Source organism: Canis aureus, chromosome 4 (genome assembly GCF_053574225.1).
Source record: "Canis aureus isolate CA01 chromosome 4, VMU_Caureus_v.1.0, whole genome shotgun sequence".
NCBI classification, from domain to species: domain Eukaryota; kingdom Metazoa; phylum Chordata; class Mammalia; order Carnivora; family Canidae; genus Canis; species Canis aureus.
Genome location: NC_135614.1, coordinates 76,675,722 through 76,690,980, shown reverse-complemented (window position 1 = coordinate 76,690,980; position 15,259 = coordinate 76,675,722). Strand labels below are relative to the sequence as shown.

General features: G+C 41.3%; 1 protein-coding gene across 2 annotated transcripts in view; it reads left to right on the top strand.

Moving 5' to 3' along the window:
* Positions 1-15,259, top strand: part of NPR3 (natriuretic peptide receptor 3) — a 68,829-nt gene that overhangs the window by 43,321 nt on the left and 10,249 nt on the right. For both annotated transcript variants that reach the window (XM_077896330.1, XM_077896329.1), the window contains exon 4: positions 10,080-10,215. In XM_077896330.1, the coding sequence (XP_077752456.1) occupies positions 10,080-10,215 (136 nt within the window). The remainder of the gene's footprint in view (positions 1-10,079; positions 10,216-15,259) is intronic.

Sequence of the window (15,259 nt, the reverse complement as noted above, 5' to 3'; positions counted from 1 at the left end):
AGATCCTGGGACTTTTTCTTATTTGGGTTGTATTGATCTGTAGACTTATTTGGGGAAAAATTGACATCTTAAAAGTAGTGAATCTTTCAATCCATGAACATGGTCTATCTCTCCATTTATTTGAGTTGTCTTTAATTTTTCCTCAGTAATGTTTGTAGTTTTCTGTGTGGAGGTTCTACATCTTTGATTAAATTTATTGCTAATACTTTTATATGTTCTAGAACTGCTGTAAGCAGAATAAACAATTCATTTTCAATTTTTTTGTTGGTAGAATATAGAAATACAGTTGGTTTATGTATATTGATTTTGTATTGTTTCTGTTCTTTAAATTGAGATGTTTACTATTCATATATATCTTTTAAATAGTGGATTCGATCTGTTTTTAAACTTAACCAGTGGGTATTTATTTTTTCAGTATTGTACCTTTCAGTTCTAGAATATCCACTTGCTCTTTTTTAAAGATTTCATTTTTTTAAAGATTTCATTTCTCTGCTGGTTCCATATTTGGTCATTCTTTGTGGTCATCTTTTTCTTTAAGCCTTTGTAAGTATTTGTAATAACTGCTTTAAAGTTCTTATCGGCTAATTTCAACATTTAGATAATTTCAGGGTGACTTTTTATTCTTGACTATAGATCATTTCTCTTGCCCCTGAATGTCTAATATTTTTGAGTTTGTAGTGGATGTTGTGAATATGTTATAAAAACTGTATTCAGTTATGTTACTCTCAAGAGTAATTTTTGTTCCAGCAGGCAGTTAAATTACTGATTACTTTGAGCTTTTGGAGGCTTGGTTTTATTTTTTATTAAGGTGACTCTCTTTTGGTTTGCTTTTAGCTTTAGGACAAATCCTTAGTCTCTTGGTACAGAGAGGTGTGGCCCAATAGGGTTTTACTAGAAAGCCTGAGTTATTTCCCAAGTTACAAACTCCAAATGCTCTTCTGTGCAGAAGGCAGCAATTTAGATGTTCCTTAGCTTCTTCAACTTTCCAGCTGTTGCTTTCTACAGGATTCCTTGGTGCCTTTCCTGTGTGTGTGCAGTTTAGGAATCAACTAAGGACGGCAGAATTTATGAACAGATTTGAGTGCTCCCTTCTCTCTGGCTCTCTTTTTCCCAGGATTTACTCCCTCATTTGTGTCCTCAGTATCAACTCTGAACTACATCATCTGTAAAATGCAGATGTGCATTGGGAGCAAAGAAGGCTGTGACTTTCTGCTTGAGTCCTAGCTACCGCATGTCTTCTGGACAAGGAGTACCCTTAGAGGATATTCATATACATTTAGTTCTCATAAAATATGGTCCTTCTTTTCAAGGATCAAATCTCCTACATTTTCTGTCTCTTTTCTTCAATTAATTCTTTAAAAAAAATTTTGTTCAGAGAGTATAATTGTTTTTGAAATGTTAATCTGATACAAACAACTCTGCTTTTTAAAGAGTTAAAAATAACTCTCTTTTTAAAACAGAACTATGATGCTATTATCACACCTGAAATTTTACAATAATTCCTTAATTTCATCAATAAAGTGTTCAAAATGTTCAGGGAATTAAGTTTCTTGTAAGGTAGATAATCTGTGTGTGTGTGTGTGTGTGTGTGTGTGTGTGTGTAGCAAATTTGATGGAAAAAGTTTCTTTAAAAAGTTAATTCATTCACTGGCTGAGAATTATATTGTTAGTTTCAGCATAAGCATCATGTATCAGTTTTAAAATCTGGAGGTCTTTCTCTTAGTAGCAGCTGCAGGATCAATTTAATGGCAATCTCAACTATATTAGATCCAGTCAAAAGCAAAGAAGTATGTGAAAAAGGCCTTTGAGCAGCTAAAATCAACATATAATCTATTCATTTTATCATAGGAGAATCTCTCAAATTCTTACTCAGAAACTGTTTACCCCATTTTAAGTGTAGTCATAATGTCATAATGAGCTATGTGATTTCTTCCTCAGTTTACAGAACATTAGTAGTAATAAGTCTGAGAGAAGGAGAAGGCATCAAGAGAGGCACAGTCAAAGTAGTAGGTTAATGACAGGTGACAGTGGAGTCAACTCAAGTGAGTTGTGTTAGATGCAGGGCTAGATCCAGGGAAACTAAGATACCTGCCATAGGGTTTGTGCAAGTAGCTTGTGGAATGTCAGAGCACACAAAAGTGCAAGATAGACTGGTGTGTGAGAAGATATGAGTTAGCACTAAGTGCACTTGTGGAAGAAAGGAGGAATGGGGTGGTTCAGCAAAATATCCAGCAAGAACAAGTTTGAGTGGCTCACAGAAGGTTGATGTGTCCATTAGGATCCTGGAAGGAAATAAAAGACACATTGAAAGGAAATGAAAGAGAACTCAGTGAAGGGATGGTCACAGAGTTATGTGTGGAGTTAAGGAAGATCAACGAAAGATGGCAAAGAACCCCATGACCTGTAAATGTGGGAAGTTGTTACAACCCCTAGACCAGAAGGGGCAACAGGAGGGAAAGGTTACTAGCACCCATGAGGCTTGTGGCAGTTTTGGAGAACCACCTGTGACATCTGATGGAGGAGTGCAGGTGACATCCTGATCTTTATCTCCTTCTACCCTCTCATCTGCTGAAAGAACCAGAAGCTAGGGGACAAGGGAACCCAGTTGAGTTGTCCCTATAAGTCAGCCTCCCAGAGCACAGAGCTGGTTGAAGAAGGGTGGAAAGTGGATCTGGAGGGAGTAACCCAAGAATATCCTGTAAAGTTGAGTAGGAGTTTGCTTTGGATGAGACAAGGCCCATGGGGAGGGCATTCCAAGCCCAGGGGCTAATGTGTAAAGGTACCTCATGGCATGCTCTGAGAATCCAAGATATTTTGTAAAGAGTAGGGCATAGAGTTCATTTGAGTCTTAGTCTTCTTTTTTATAGACTCTTACTGCTCTTTCGAGTCTATATACTCAAGATATTTTTAGAGCTATCAAGCCAATTAAAAACACAGACTAGAGCACAAAGCTGTTTTCCAGTATTAGTTGGCTGAACACATGTGTCAATAGGATAAATGTCATAACTAGGCAGTCCTGGTTTGGACTCCTACTAAGAACTTGTTCATCCAACATTTTCTGGGATTTTGACCCCATCCATTGACTCAGATATCTCCATTCTGTAAGAGTGTTAGAGTCTGTCTCAGGGATAATACAGTGCCTATCTATGAAAGTTTTGTAAGGACTAAGTACAATAGAACTTAACTGTTTACGTAGCCCCTAGCATGTAGATGTTCAAGAAAAGTTAGATGTTCTAATAATTACCTGGCACTAAAGAGAACTGCTTGACGTTGTTCAATCTAGCATTCTGTAAACTTGTTAACCACAATCCTGCTATTTATAGAGTCATCCATTAACATTTTAAGGAATGCTGCTGCTGCTCTGTGAAATATATCTTGGGAAACTCTGAATTAAGAATTTAATAAAATTAACCTTTTGACTATTCATAGTGATTGAATAAATCAAGAATGCTTGAACTAGGAGTAGGGGTTCTGGATCTTAGCTCAGTTCTAACTACATCTTGAAATTGCTTAAAGAAAAAGGAGGAGGGAGGAGTTTCATAAACATAAAAAAATTAAGTTAAATAAATAAAAAAAAAGATACAGGACATAAATGAAAAGTCCACCCAAGAAAAAAATCCCCAAAGCCTGGATTTTTGCCCATCTTTTACTTACCATCACATCTCCAGATGACTCAGGGGATGTAGTCTGAAGTTATCAGGATGTTTAAAAGGATCTCATCAAGTTGGAGAAATTAGAATTTACCTGTCCCTTCTGATTTTGACCTTTTAGAAATAATGAAGCCAGAATTGTCTTTCTGTGTTTCCCTGTCTCCATCTCCCTTTGGCTTTGTTCATCAGCCTTCCTCTTGTTTTGGGTCTGCCTCACCACCTGGCATGAACACTGCAGGCCACACAGGGTCCTGCTGTCTGGCCCAGCCCTTCTCCCATTGGATTTTGGTTTACGCATTTATCCACTTCAACATTGTGCTTGATAGGACCACAGATCCCTGGGAAGACAGGCCAATGAGTATCCAGAGCAGTCTGTGGGGGTTGGGTCACCAAGCCTTGCAGAGGCACATCTATCTGGTTGGGCACTGGTGGGATATCAAGGCCAAGACCATACATCACTCATTTGATCATCTGAAAGCCAGGGACAATTAGGTCATTATGTATGTGCATTTCTCAACTAAGCCTTCAAGGGTAATGGGTGATGAGAAGTATCCGGATATGACGTGTGTGTGACATATTCAGAGGGCAAACATATCAGATGACTGAATTCTCTGCATGAGCAAGGGGAGAGTTTCTGAGTCATTCTCATTTGCTTGTGCTCCACAGCCACCAATTTGAAGAATCCAATTCCATAGAGTCTTCCTCTACTTTGTTGCTCCCTACCAGGCGGCCCCATGTGGCTTGGGTTGCTGAGGTATGCTCGTGTAAATGGATGCCATATACCAGTGTTGTGGTGCCTGTGTTTAGCTTCCACGGCTGCTGCAATCATTAAAATGGCAGCCAGTTGCTATAGTAGGGGACGGGTCATAACTTAAAGATCTTCCCAGGACTGCTTTTGTTTAATGATCCATTCTGTTTTAGAGAGAGACAGAGGAAAAAAAATCTGCCTCTGTCTGAGGGCAGCCACATTCTAGGCTGTAAGATCTGAGTTAATCCTGGGGCAGGCATGGCTACGGGGGTGGATCTGAGCCCAGGATAGAGACAGTCATTTGGGAAACTTAGGGCAAACTCCCACCCCATGTAAGTCATAACTTCAGTATAGGGAGGAAGAAATCTGCCAGACATGATGGCAGTGCTTCGGCCAGCACACAGCTGGGCCCTGGCTCTCTCCCTGATGTGCTGCCTAACTGTTGTTAGTAAGCCTCTTGACCTTTGCATTTCCTCAGAGTTCAACTAGGATAAGGATTTAGATTTTCAACTTAACTTTCCTCAAGGCTAAAATAAGCAAGTGACCAAGTGTGAATTCCATGAAGGCAGGCCCAGTAGAGAAGAGGCAGGCATTGGAGTGTCTGCCAGTAAGAATGAGAACTCCCTCTTTTTGGTGTTGAAGAGGTTGTGATGTCACTTGGTTTATGGAAATTCTTGCTGTTACTCTAAATTATAGATTATTTAACTTTATGATTCAACAGAAAGTTGAATTAAAACAAAATCTCTGTTTTTATTGCGTGGAGATCACTTATAAAATGTTCATCAAATGTATAATATTCTTTAACCTTTGTTGTATCCATGTAGCATGCCCAGGCCATTTCTTTCCCCCATTCACCACCACAGGGACCCAGTAGGTCAGGATAAGTTTCATTTATGAATTAGACAAGCTGTCATTGTTCCTGCTATGAAGGGGAAGGGGCACGTCCTAGACCCAGTTCTTTTCTCACCTTTTCACCACCAAAATTTCCATTTCTTGGGGCACCTGGGTGGTACAGTTGGCTGAGTGTCTAACTCTTGGTTTCAGCTCAGGTCATGATCTCAGAGTTGTGAGATCAAGCACCATGTCAGGCTCTGAGCTCAGTGTGGAGACTGCTTGAGATTCTCTCTCCCTCTCCCTCTACCCCTCTTGCTGTCTCCAAAATAGATAAATAAATCTTTAAAAAATTTCCATTTCTCTCATCTCCCCTTCAACTAAGTGAGAGGTTAAAGGTCATGTCTTTTTCAAAAGACTCTTGAGAAATGTTGCCCAATATCCTTTGCTTTCTTCTTTTGCATTGGGAACCACTGGTTTGTGGTAAGGAAGATAAAATCACTGAGTGATATGCTTGAGTTATGTGAATACCACAAGCAAAATCCCAGGACAGCCGAGCCTTGCATTTAACTTTGGTAGCTCTCTCCCAGTGGCCTCTGTCTGAGAGCTTTACAGGCTTTCTCAGATATCCAGACGACCTGGGGAGCTAGATTACTGCTGTGTTATTCACTCTCACTTTACAGAACAGCTGAGGCATGCAGCATACTCTGCTTACTTGTTTGGAACTCAGGCACTGAGGAATTCATCTATGAATTTGCCCCTCCAAAGAGAAATGAGAAAGACTCCACTCACTGTCACAGATAGGAGTCCTGTCATGAAGGGCAACTCTTTATGATCAGTTAAAATATAACAAGATTTCAATTCAGCTTTCTCCATGATAGAGGATTAAAAAAATAACACAACACTAATAGACATGTCTGACAGGTGCTCTCAGAGAGGAAGGCCAGCGACAAAATGGCGCTCTTTCATTTGGAAGACCTGCTGCTGGCCAACTACAGAGGACAAAATCAAGAGAATGGAGATAAAATGATGAGACCTCTGTTAGTGCCAGCATGCTATCTTGTTCTGGCAAACTTCCCAGAATGAGTGGAAGACGATGAGTGACTTCCATCTTGTTTAAAGGACAGGCATTTTACTTGATACATAGCATAAGTACTTACTACCTTGAAGCTTGCCCTTCATCATGGTCTACTTCATAACTTTGTTGTGTAAAGTCCATCTGTGTGTTTTTGTGGAGCTGTGGTACTGTTTGGTTGGGATTGTAAACTCCCAGGGCTCATGAACTATACTGTTCAGCATCTAGCAGGGGAAAGGCTGTGTTAAGGAATTTAATTAAGACTATGCCTAATGACAGTAAGGAAGAGCTTTTTGGCTAGAAATGATGCTAAATATTAGAATACTCAGGTGGGGGAATCCTATTTTCTTCGATTAGTAACAATAGCATGATCTGTCAGTCAGGACTTTGAGGTTCAAATTTTGTTATGACCAGAAGCAGGGGGACATACCAGATGACTTTGTTCCTTTTAGCCTGGAGGTTGAGTGAAAAATGTTTCAAGGCAACTGAGTACTCTGGATCATTTTCTCCTTCATTAAAAAAAAAATTACACTTGCGATTTTCAGTGCCTATAATGTGCTAACGGGCTTTCCTCCCATTAAAAAACACGTGTGGATGTGAGAATGTTCTCCTTGAGAAAAGATGGTCTCTAGGGTTTTGCTTCTGGCTTGAAGTTCTATGAGGTAGGTGTTATGAAACCTCCCCCGCAGCAGGCTGGGGTGCCAGTGAACCTCAGTGCGGGTCAACAGCTCTCCTGCTAATTTTGGCAGGAGAGGGAAACACTCAGCTACTTTGGGAGGAAAGAAGGTAAATTTTGCGATCCATTTGCAAATCAAGATAGAATGAGTTTTCAGACCTGGACACGTGTCCAGAGCTATCTGTTCTCTTCTCCCATCAAACCTGTTAGAAAAAGAGTAATTTGGATGCCTGGGTGGTTCAGGGTCTGCCTTCAGCCCAGGGCGTGATCCTGGAGTCCCAGGATTGAGTCCCACATTGGGCTCCCTGCAGGGAGCCTGCTTCTCCCTCTCCCTGTGTCTCTCATGAATAAATAAATAAAATCTTTAAAAAGAAGAAAAGGGTAATCCAAGTTCGTGTTTCTCAGCCAGATAATTGGGGAGTGTACAGGGGGCAATTGAGAGGGCCTATCAAGGAAAGAGGATGGGCCAGAAGGAGGTTGGTACTGGGGCACATGTCCTGTGCTTTGGGTCACCAATGGCAGCATGATGGCCCTAGGTTAGGATTTTGAGAAGGAATCAAGAGGAGGAGGAGGGAGAGAAGTGGACAGCTGATACCCAGTAGCCGGTACTTTACAGTGTAAGCAGGGGCCATACTAGCTCCCCAGGAACAAGGACTAGAGAGGGAACAACCCTCAGTGAGCGAGTGTAGGAAGACTGATAGAGAGTGATGCTCTTTTGGTTCCAAGACTAAGGAGATTAGACCAGAGCTTTTTTAAGGTGTCTTCCATCTCCCATATGCCAAGGTTCTGTGACTTCCTTTTGTAGCAGGTTGAGTTTTATACAATTAACAAAGGGAAGATAGATCTTTTGAAAAAAAAATTTTATCATGGTCAGAGAAACTGTCCACTTACTAAGATGACATGGTCAGAGAAACAGCTAAAGTCCACTTACTAAGATGCATTAACTCATCAGCACACACACTTTCTCAAGCCATGGTGACTTCACGGCTTAAGTGAAAATTTCATATTTCTTTGGAAAATTGAATTAGCGTATCTAAATCAGCATATCTGAATTAGCATATCTAGAAAATTATCTTTGACTAGTAGATGTTATTTCTACTCCATTCTTCTTTGCCTAAGAAAATAATGACTGAAACTTAAGTTTGAAGACTCAGAGTAAAAGCCAGTGTCTACCATTTGTTTTTGTGGCCCCAGAAACTGTTTTATATGCACCAATTCATTTAATTCCCAGAAGAGCTCTGTGGGATGAATAGGTGCTAAAGTCCCATTTAGCCAATGAGGAAATTGAAGATTAGAGAGATTAAGTAATGTGTCAGGGCTAGGATTAGACTTTGGGTCCAGCAGCTAACTCTGAGCTTTTCTGTGAATCAGCACTCTTCCCTTCCTCCTTTTCTCCTAGATGGTCAGTGGAATTGACCAGTGTGGGGTGCACACTTCATGCTCTGGCAGAATTAGGGGTGTGACCACTCTGGAAGTAAGAGAACTGCTTGGCATGTTAAAGCATGAACAAGGAGCCTTAGTTTCCATGAAATGTAAAATGGGTCCACAAAATATGTTATACCATAAGTGGATTGCTTATTTTCTGAATACTGCTATTAGGAATTAAAGGCTAAGCAGGATCCCTCGGTTTATAATTCTCTATAGGTACACAATAACAACAACAAAACCTAACTGAGCACTGACTCTGTCAGGCACTGTTGGAGATCTTTCACATCTAGTAATTCATTTAAACCTAAGAGCAACCTCATGAGACAAGTACTATTATTTTCCTCATTTTCCAGATAGGGAAAACAGGCTCAGAGTTGCGGAGAAACACATCTAGGAAGTGGCAAAGCTGAGTAGTGAGCCCAGGTTCTAGCCATTATTCTAAACGGCCTCTCAGCACTGGGCTTTGGCAAATCCAAAATATTTGCTTCTGTGATGAAAACTCATCATCCTTAAGGGCCGGATGAGGCCACCTAGTACTGGACATTGGGCTGTGTCTGCTGTGAATGCTTGTATTTGAATGAGGTGATGCAGGTCAGTGTGTCTCTCTTCCTATGGGATCTCTTTCTAGGGGTGAGCATAGAATGCCTCCTCCCCAAGACTCATAGTGGTCGTCTGTGGGATGCTGAATTCATTCTGCTCCATGGCATTCCATTCTTGTCACTTTCTCCTGAAATAAGACTTGTTTTTAGTTTTATTTTTTGTACTTTATACAGAATTTGTAAGCTACTCGGTTTCAAGATTGTATTTGCTCATTTCGTGTTCAATGAATGTTCAGTGGGTTTAAATATAATATCAGAACTTTCAAATGGTACTTACGGAATGAAACAAGGCTCAAAGAAATTAAGTGACTTCCCCCAAAGTACTTGCAACTTAAGTTTCTTGAGGACAAGGGGTATCTTATTTGACCTAGAACTCTGCTGGGATAAACCGGTCGGGTCCAGGCCTATTTCCATTCCTGTTGTTAGAGCTTAGTAGGGTAGGGGTGGGTCCAGAGTTGGGAGGGAGGGGTCAGATGCTCAGGAACCACTATGAACACAAGCTGGAAAGAGAAACTGAGATGGAAGAGAGGACACAGATGCTGGGCAGGTTAAAATGGCAGTGCCTACTCTTTTTTGAATCCTTTTGAATCCTAGAGTAGGTGTTCAATGGTGTCTGAAAATGAATGAATGGACCTGCACTGTTCTTTCAGTCAGTGTCACATTCAGAGCATGGAGAGATCGTGGGGACTGTTGAAGATGGTGAAGACCTCAAGGGAGAGGTTGGGCTTCAGTTGGCTTGAGGTAGAGAACAGATGTGAGGAAGGAGGAGGGCACCTGTGTAGAGGCCAAAGGCAGATGCACCTGGAATACTTAGCCTCACCAACAGGTACAATTTCCTCGACTTCTGTAATATCTTGTCTGCTTTCCAAAGTCCCCAGCTGAGGTATGGTTTTCCTTCTAAGCCAGGGCCAGGAAAACCATGGCGTGATTCTTGTTAGCTACTCTTCTGCTCATCTCTGCCACTGCTTGTGGACCTCAAGTCTAACTTGTTAGCTGTTTTGATTTGCCTACATGACTCATGAATGTTGAGACGTTGGTGTTTGGGCTCACCCAACTGGGGTTTCCTTTCCAGGTTAACATGTTTGTTGAAGGATTCCACGATGCCATCCTCCTCTATGTTCTGGCTTTACATGAAGTACTCAGAGCTGGTTACAGCAAGAAGGATGGAGGGAAAATTATCCAGCAGACTTGGAACAGAACCTTTGAAGGTGAGGATTCAGTCTGTAAGGTGACAACACTGCAGGCGATCCAGCTGCTTCTTCCCTGGTTCTGCTTTTCTCTCTTGCACCTGTGGTACTTTGTCAGTTTCTTGTTTTTCTCAGCTGTGAAGTAAGGAGAGTAGGTCAAGATCAACCCACCTCACAGGCTTGTTGTGAAAATTAAATGAGAGAAAGCTTGTGAAAGCACTTTGGTAGAGAGTCCCACTGAAACAGGAAGTGCCTTGTCTCCTTCTGATTTTTAGATAACAACTCTGCTTCTTCAAATTAAATTTATCGCAAGCCTCATTCACAACAAATAATCAGTTTGTGAAGAGTTCTGTGATGTTTTAAAAGAAATTATACCAGGTAATATATTTATCTGTTCAATCCTGGGTGGTCTGAGATGGTAAGCAAGTCCAGTCAAGTCCTGTGCTTTTATTTTACTTTTAAAATGGTAAATATCAGCTGTGGGCTTTCTTAAGGACAAAGAAGTGTAAGAACCTTGGAAAAAAAAAAAAAAGGCCTATAATCTCATCACTCAAGCAACCTCTGTTGACACTTAAAAATTGTACGAGAATGAGACTGTTCTTGGCTGGAAAATTTAAACAGTACAAAAACGTACAAAATGAAAAGCGAAAGTTTTCCTTCCCACCCTAGTCTCCTTTCCCTAACGTAACCACTATTAACAATTTCCTATGATTCGGTCTAAAAATATTTTGTGCCTTCTGCCAGCACATATGCATTTGTATATCTTATAAAAAATTGTACAAAAGGAATATATAATGAATGCCACTCTTCGTCTCAGCTTTTTAAAATTGTATATCAAGTAAAAAAAAATTGCCATACGAGCACTCAAAGATTCAGCACATTTTTAAATGATAGTTCCATGGATTTTGGCCATATGGCTGCACAAAGATCCCTTTAATCAGTCTCCTATTGATGGATAACTTCAGTTTTTTACAGTTTTTGCTGTTATGCAAAATGCTATCACAGGCATCTTATACATCTTGATGAATATTTGCGAGTACATCTGACAGGGAACATTTCTAGTCATGAGATATCTGGGTCCAAATGTATGTTGGTGTCTTTTTTTAGTGCCTTTGAAAGTGCATTAAATATTGTCAAATATGTTCCATCAAGGTCTACTAGTCTAAATTCTTGCTAACAGCATACAGAGTGCTTGTTTCCTCTCACTTCACTGACACACTCAAAGAAAATTGACATGAGAGTCAATGAGAATGATCCAGCTGCTGGAGCTTTGGAGCTATCAACTTCATATTCATTCAGTCATCAAATATTCTTAAGCACCTACTGTGTGCCAGGCATTGTTCAAAGTGCTGAGGATTCAGCAGTGCACTAAAGAACCTCCCTGAAATCAACTGAACTTTCAGGGTAGTTGGGGAGGAATTGGTGACAAACAAATAAATACACTATTTCTGGGGCTATATCAGAAAGCAGGGTAGGGAGACAGAACGTGACAGGAGTGGGTGGTAGGAGGACTGTTACTTTAAGGAACAGGGGCCAGGGAAGGTCTCTAATAATGTTGCAGTTGTGTAGAGACCTGAGGGAAGTGAAAGAAATTATGTAGATATTTAGGAGAGAACATTCTAGACAGAGCAGCAAACACAAAGACCTTGCATTGCCTGTTGAGAGAGAGAGAGTGCTGAGTTCCCCTGGAAGAACGAAGAGGCCTGTGTGGCTCAAGCACAGCGTGTGAGGGGCAGTGTGTTAGTAGCCACCCTCAGAGAAGCAGCGGGTGGGTAGAGGGCAGATCCTGTGCACCTGGAAGCTGTGCTGAGGACTTTGGGTTCCACCCTAAGTGAGATACAGAGCCAACTAGAAGGTTTTGAGGGACATGGTCTTTCTGGAGTTTTTAACCTTATGGGGATCATGTGGATGGGTGTCATTTAAAACGCCTTGATACAGAGTATAGATTGCTGGACCAGGGTTCAGGACCTGCATCTTAGTCCCTGACACAGTGTTTTGGGCTTCTCTTTCATTACCTGTACAAAGGGGTCAGACTAGCCAATGACTGATGATGCATCATGCTAACTCTTTCCTTGAGCCCTTTCATACACCGGGGCTATGTCTACATTTATTTGCAATTCAACTGATAAAATTTTTCAGTGATGCAAACAAGTAGTGCCAGGTCTGGATTTGGGGCACATATATATGGTTTCTCATTTGGGACTTCAGTGTATTCAACTGCCTCATCCTGTCCTTGTCAGGTTCTAGCTGCCTGGGCAGCAGCTATGGTGATAATTGGATGTGGATGTAACTTCTCCTTGGTGGATTTAGTGAATGCCACATCTTACTTGAAACTAGAGTGACATCTACTTTAACTTTAGATAGATTGTAGGACATGAACAAGTAAGTCTCTAGGATTGTCTTGCTCAGCTTCTGACTGCTTCAGTTGAGGATCTGGAATCAAATAGGATAATTCAGGGGGCATGTTAGGACAGAGTCAAATTTCCCAGAAGTTGTGCCCAATACACTGAGAAACTGGCGTGTGTGGACATAACCTTGGTAGGCCACATCCCGTTCTTAGCTATTCCTCGCTACATGGTGTGGTCATTTGTTCTTGGTCTTCTAAAGGAGGTTGTTAAGGGAAGGGCAGGTGCCCACAAGGGCTGGAATTCAGTTTTGTATAGAGGGCATGAACTAAATTTTCCCATAGACTATCTTGGTGCTTCCATTCTAGGGCCAGGTCTACACAGGCAATATGAAATGAGTCCAAAAACAATTGACTATATAGTTCAGTCTAAACTTAGAATCTTATCTGTCCGAATGTAAAGATAATTGAAGCCAATGTAAGTTTTGAGCTTGAAGTGTTTGGAAAGCCCATTTTATTTGCTAAACACTGATCAATCTGAGGGTAGCCCCCAAAAGAACTCTGAGAAATAGTCGCTCTGTAAGTGACCATTAAATTGTCAAAGGAAAAATACTCTGGATGTTATTTGACAAATTTGGATTTTATTACCATGAAACCTATGACCATCATTCAAGGCTCTCAATAAATGGCTTGGGAAGAAGCTGAATTTCCTCTCTGTGTGAGAGGTCAGGGTGACAAGGTAAATAGGACTGTGGCTCAAACCTTGAGGTCCACTACAGGCCAATAGAAATGAGGGTGGAAAGTCTCATTACTTAGGTACAGGAAAATTCTGCTGTCAGCCTGACAATCTCACCTTATACACAATACTCTCAGGTGAAGTCTCACTTGCTAATTGGCCACCTGAGGGTTCTCACCCCATTTCTTGGCAGAATTGTAATAGCTTAAAGTGTAATGAGGTCTTGGATTACTAGGGCCACTTTGTCTCATACACTCTGCAAAAGCCTTAGCAGAACACACCTTTATAAACACCTCTGAACGGAATGACAGATGGTTTGGGGTAGGAAATATGTTTGGAGACAAATACGCTTTTTAAAAAAAAGATGTTTCTTATTTAAAAGTTGTAGAGGCTGTTGAAGATAAACACGTTCAATATAGGTGTATCCTTTGTAACCAGTCTATATTAAAAAGACAAATCAAGATGAATGGTAGCTCCATTCTGTTTGTGGCAAAGTAGACCAAGGTCTGGAAAAATCAGTGGGCCTTCAAACCACAACCCAAAGGACAGTAAACCCAAATACTTGCCCTCTCCAAACCACACCAGAGGATGGAACTTTCCCTTGGGATCCCTTTTCCCAGACATTCACTTTACTTCCGGAGAGAATCAAATCAATAGAAACACTAAGAATTACACTGAACTCTATTACAGTTTAAAATGAAAGAAAACAAATAGCCTTAGTTAATTAGGATGTGGCTGACATATGCATTCTCTTACTTTAGTTAATGAAAATTACAATGTAGACATATTTAGTATCAAGTAATGATGCACACTTGCTTTTACTGATGAGCTAAGCCACTGTTGCTAGCCAGGGCAAAGTCAGATCCTTCGTGTGGGCACTCTGGCCACCCTATGCCAGTCTTACTACCCCTCACTGCTTCCTTCGACACACCTTCGGCTACCTCCCCCAGAGCCTCATGGTCCCTCTGCTTCCTTTCAGCTTTCATCCCCTTAAATACTCACAAGGCTAGCCTTTCTGCTGAGAGAGCTACTCCCTGATGGCTGCTTGTCTAAATCATGGACTTTTACTAACATTCCTGTAAAGACCTGCTCTTTTACTGGGTCTTCCTTGAGTCTCCAACTAGATGCCAGTTCCTTCTCTGAGTAGTGTGGGCACAGTCGGATGTCCTCTCTCAGATTGCAGGCACAGCAGTAGTAGCCACAGCAGAAGAAGACAACTAATGTCTTTCACACCTGTGGCAGAAGTGCTCAGCCTGTTGTCGCTCACTTAATCTTCTCAACAGCCTCTTGGCTGGGAGGTGCTAGTGTGCCTCTTTCACAGTCCTGAAGACTGAGGCCCAGAGGGCTACATCCTTGCCCACAGTCACAGAGCTCATCGATGTGAAAGCTCGGTTTCAGATGCACGTAGTCAGAAATGCTTAGTCCAGGCTGCCCCTGTCTTGAGTGGGGAACGTGTCTGGTTCATCTCTGCCTCAGTGGCAGCATTAAATTCAGCACCTAGTCATGGCCCAGAACTCATCTGGATAAACAACGAATGATTTAATTATCTCTATGAGGTGGTGGGTGTCAATTACACTTATCGTGGTCATCATTTCACAATATACAGAAGTCAGACCTTTACGCCATATCCTTGGAACTCATACAGTGATGTGCTGATTATATCCCAGTAAAAGCGGGGAAACAAAACCCCCAAAACAAAATATAACAAAAAGGAATGAACACAAGTGGGGTAAAGACTAGCTCTTCTTCAGCGCTTGGCTCCCATGACCTGTGAAGGAGGCCCTTTGCTCTTCTGTGCATCACTGGAGCCCATAGTGAAGTGCATTTGCTGAATCCTGGGCCTGGAATGAGTTTTCTTTTATAATGTTTGGCCAGTGATAACACAAACTCATGACAAGTCTAGGAGCTCACGGCACCTCCAACCTTTCTCTCCTTGAAGTTGTTTTTTTTTTTTAAATTAATACAAAACTCTGGGATAAGCATGC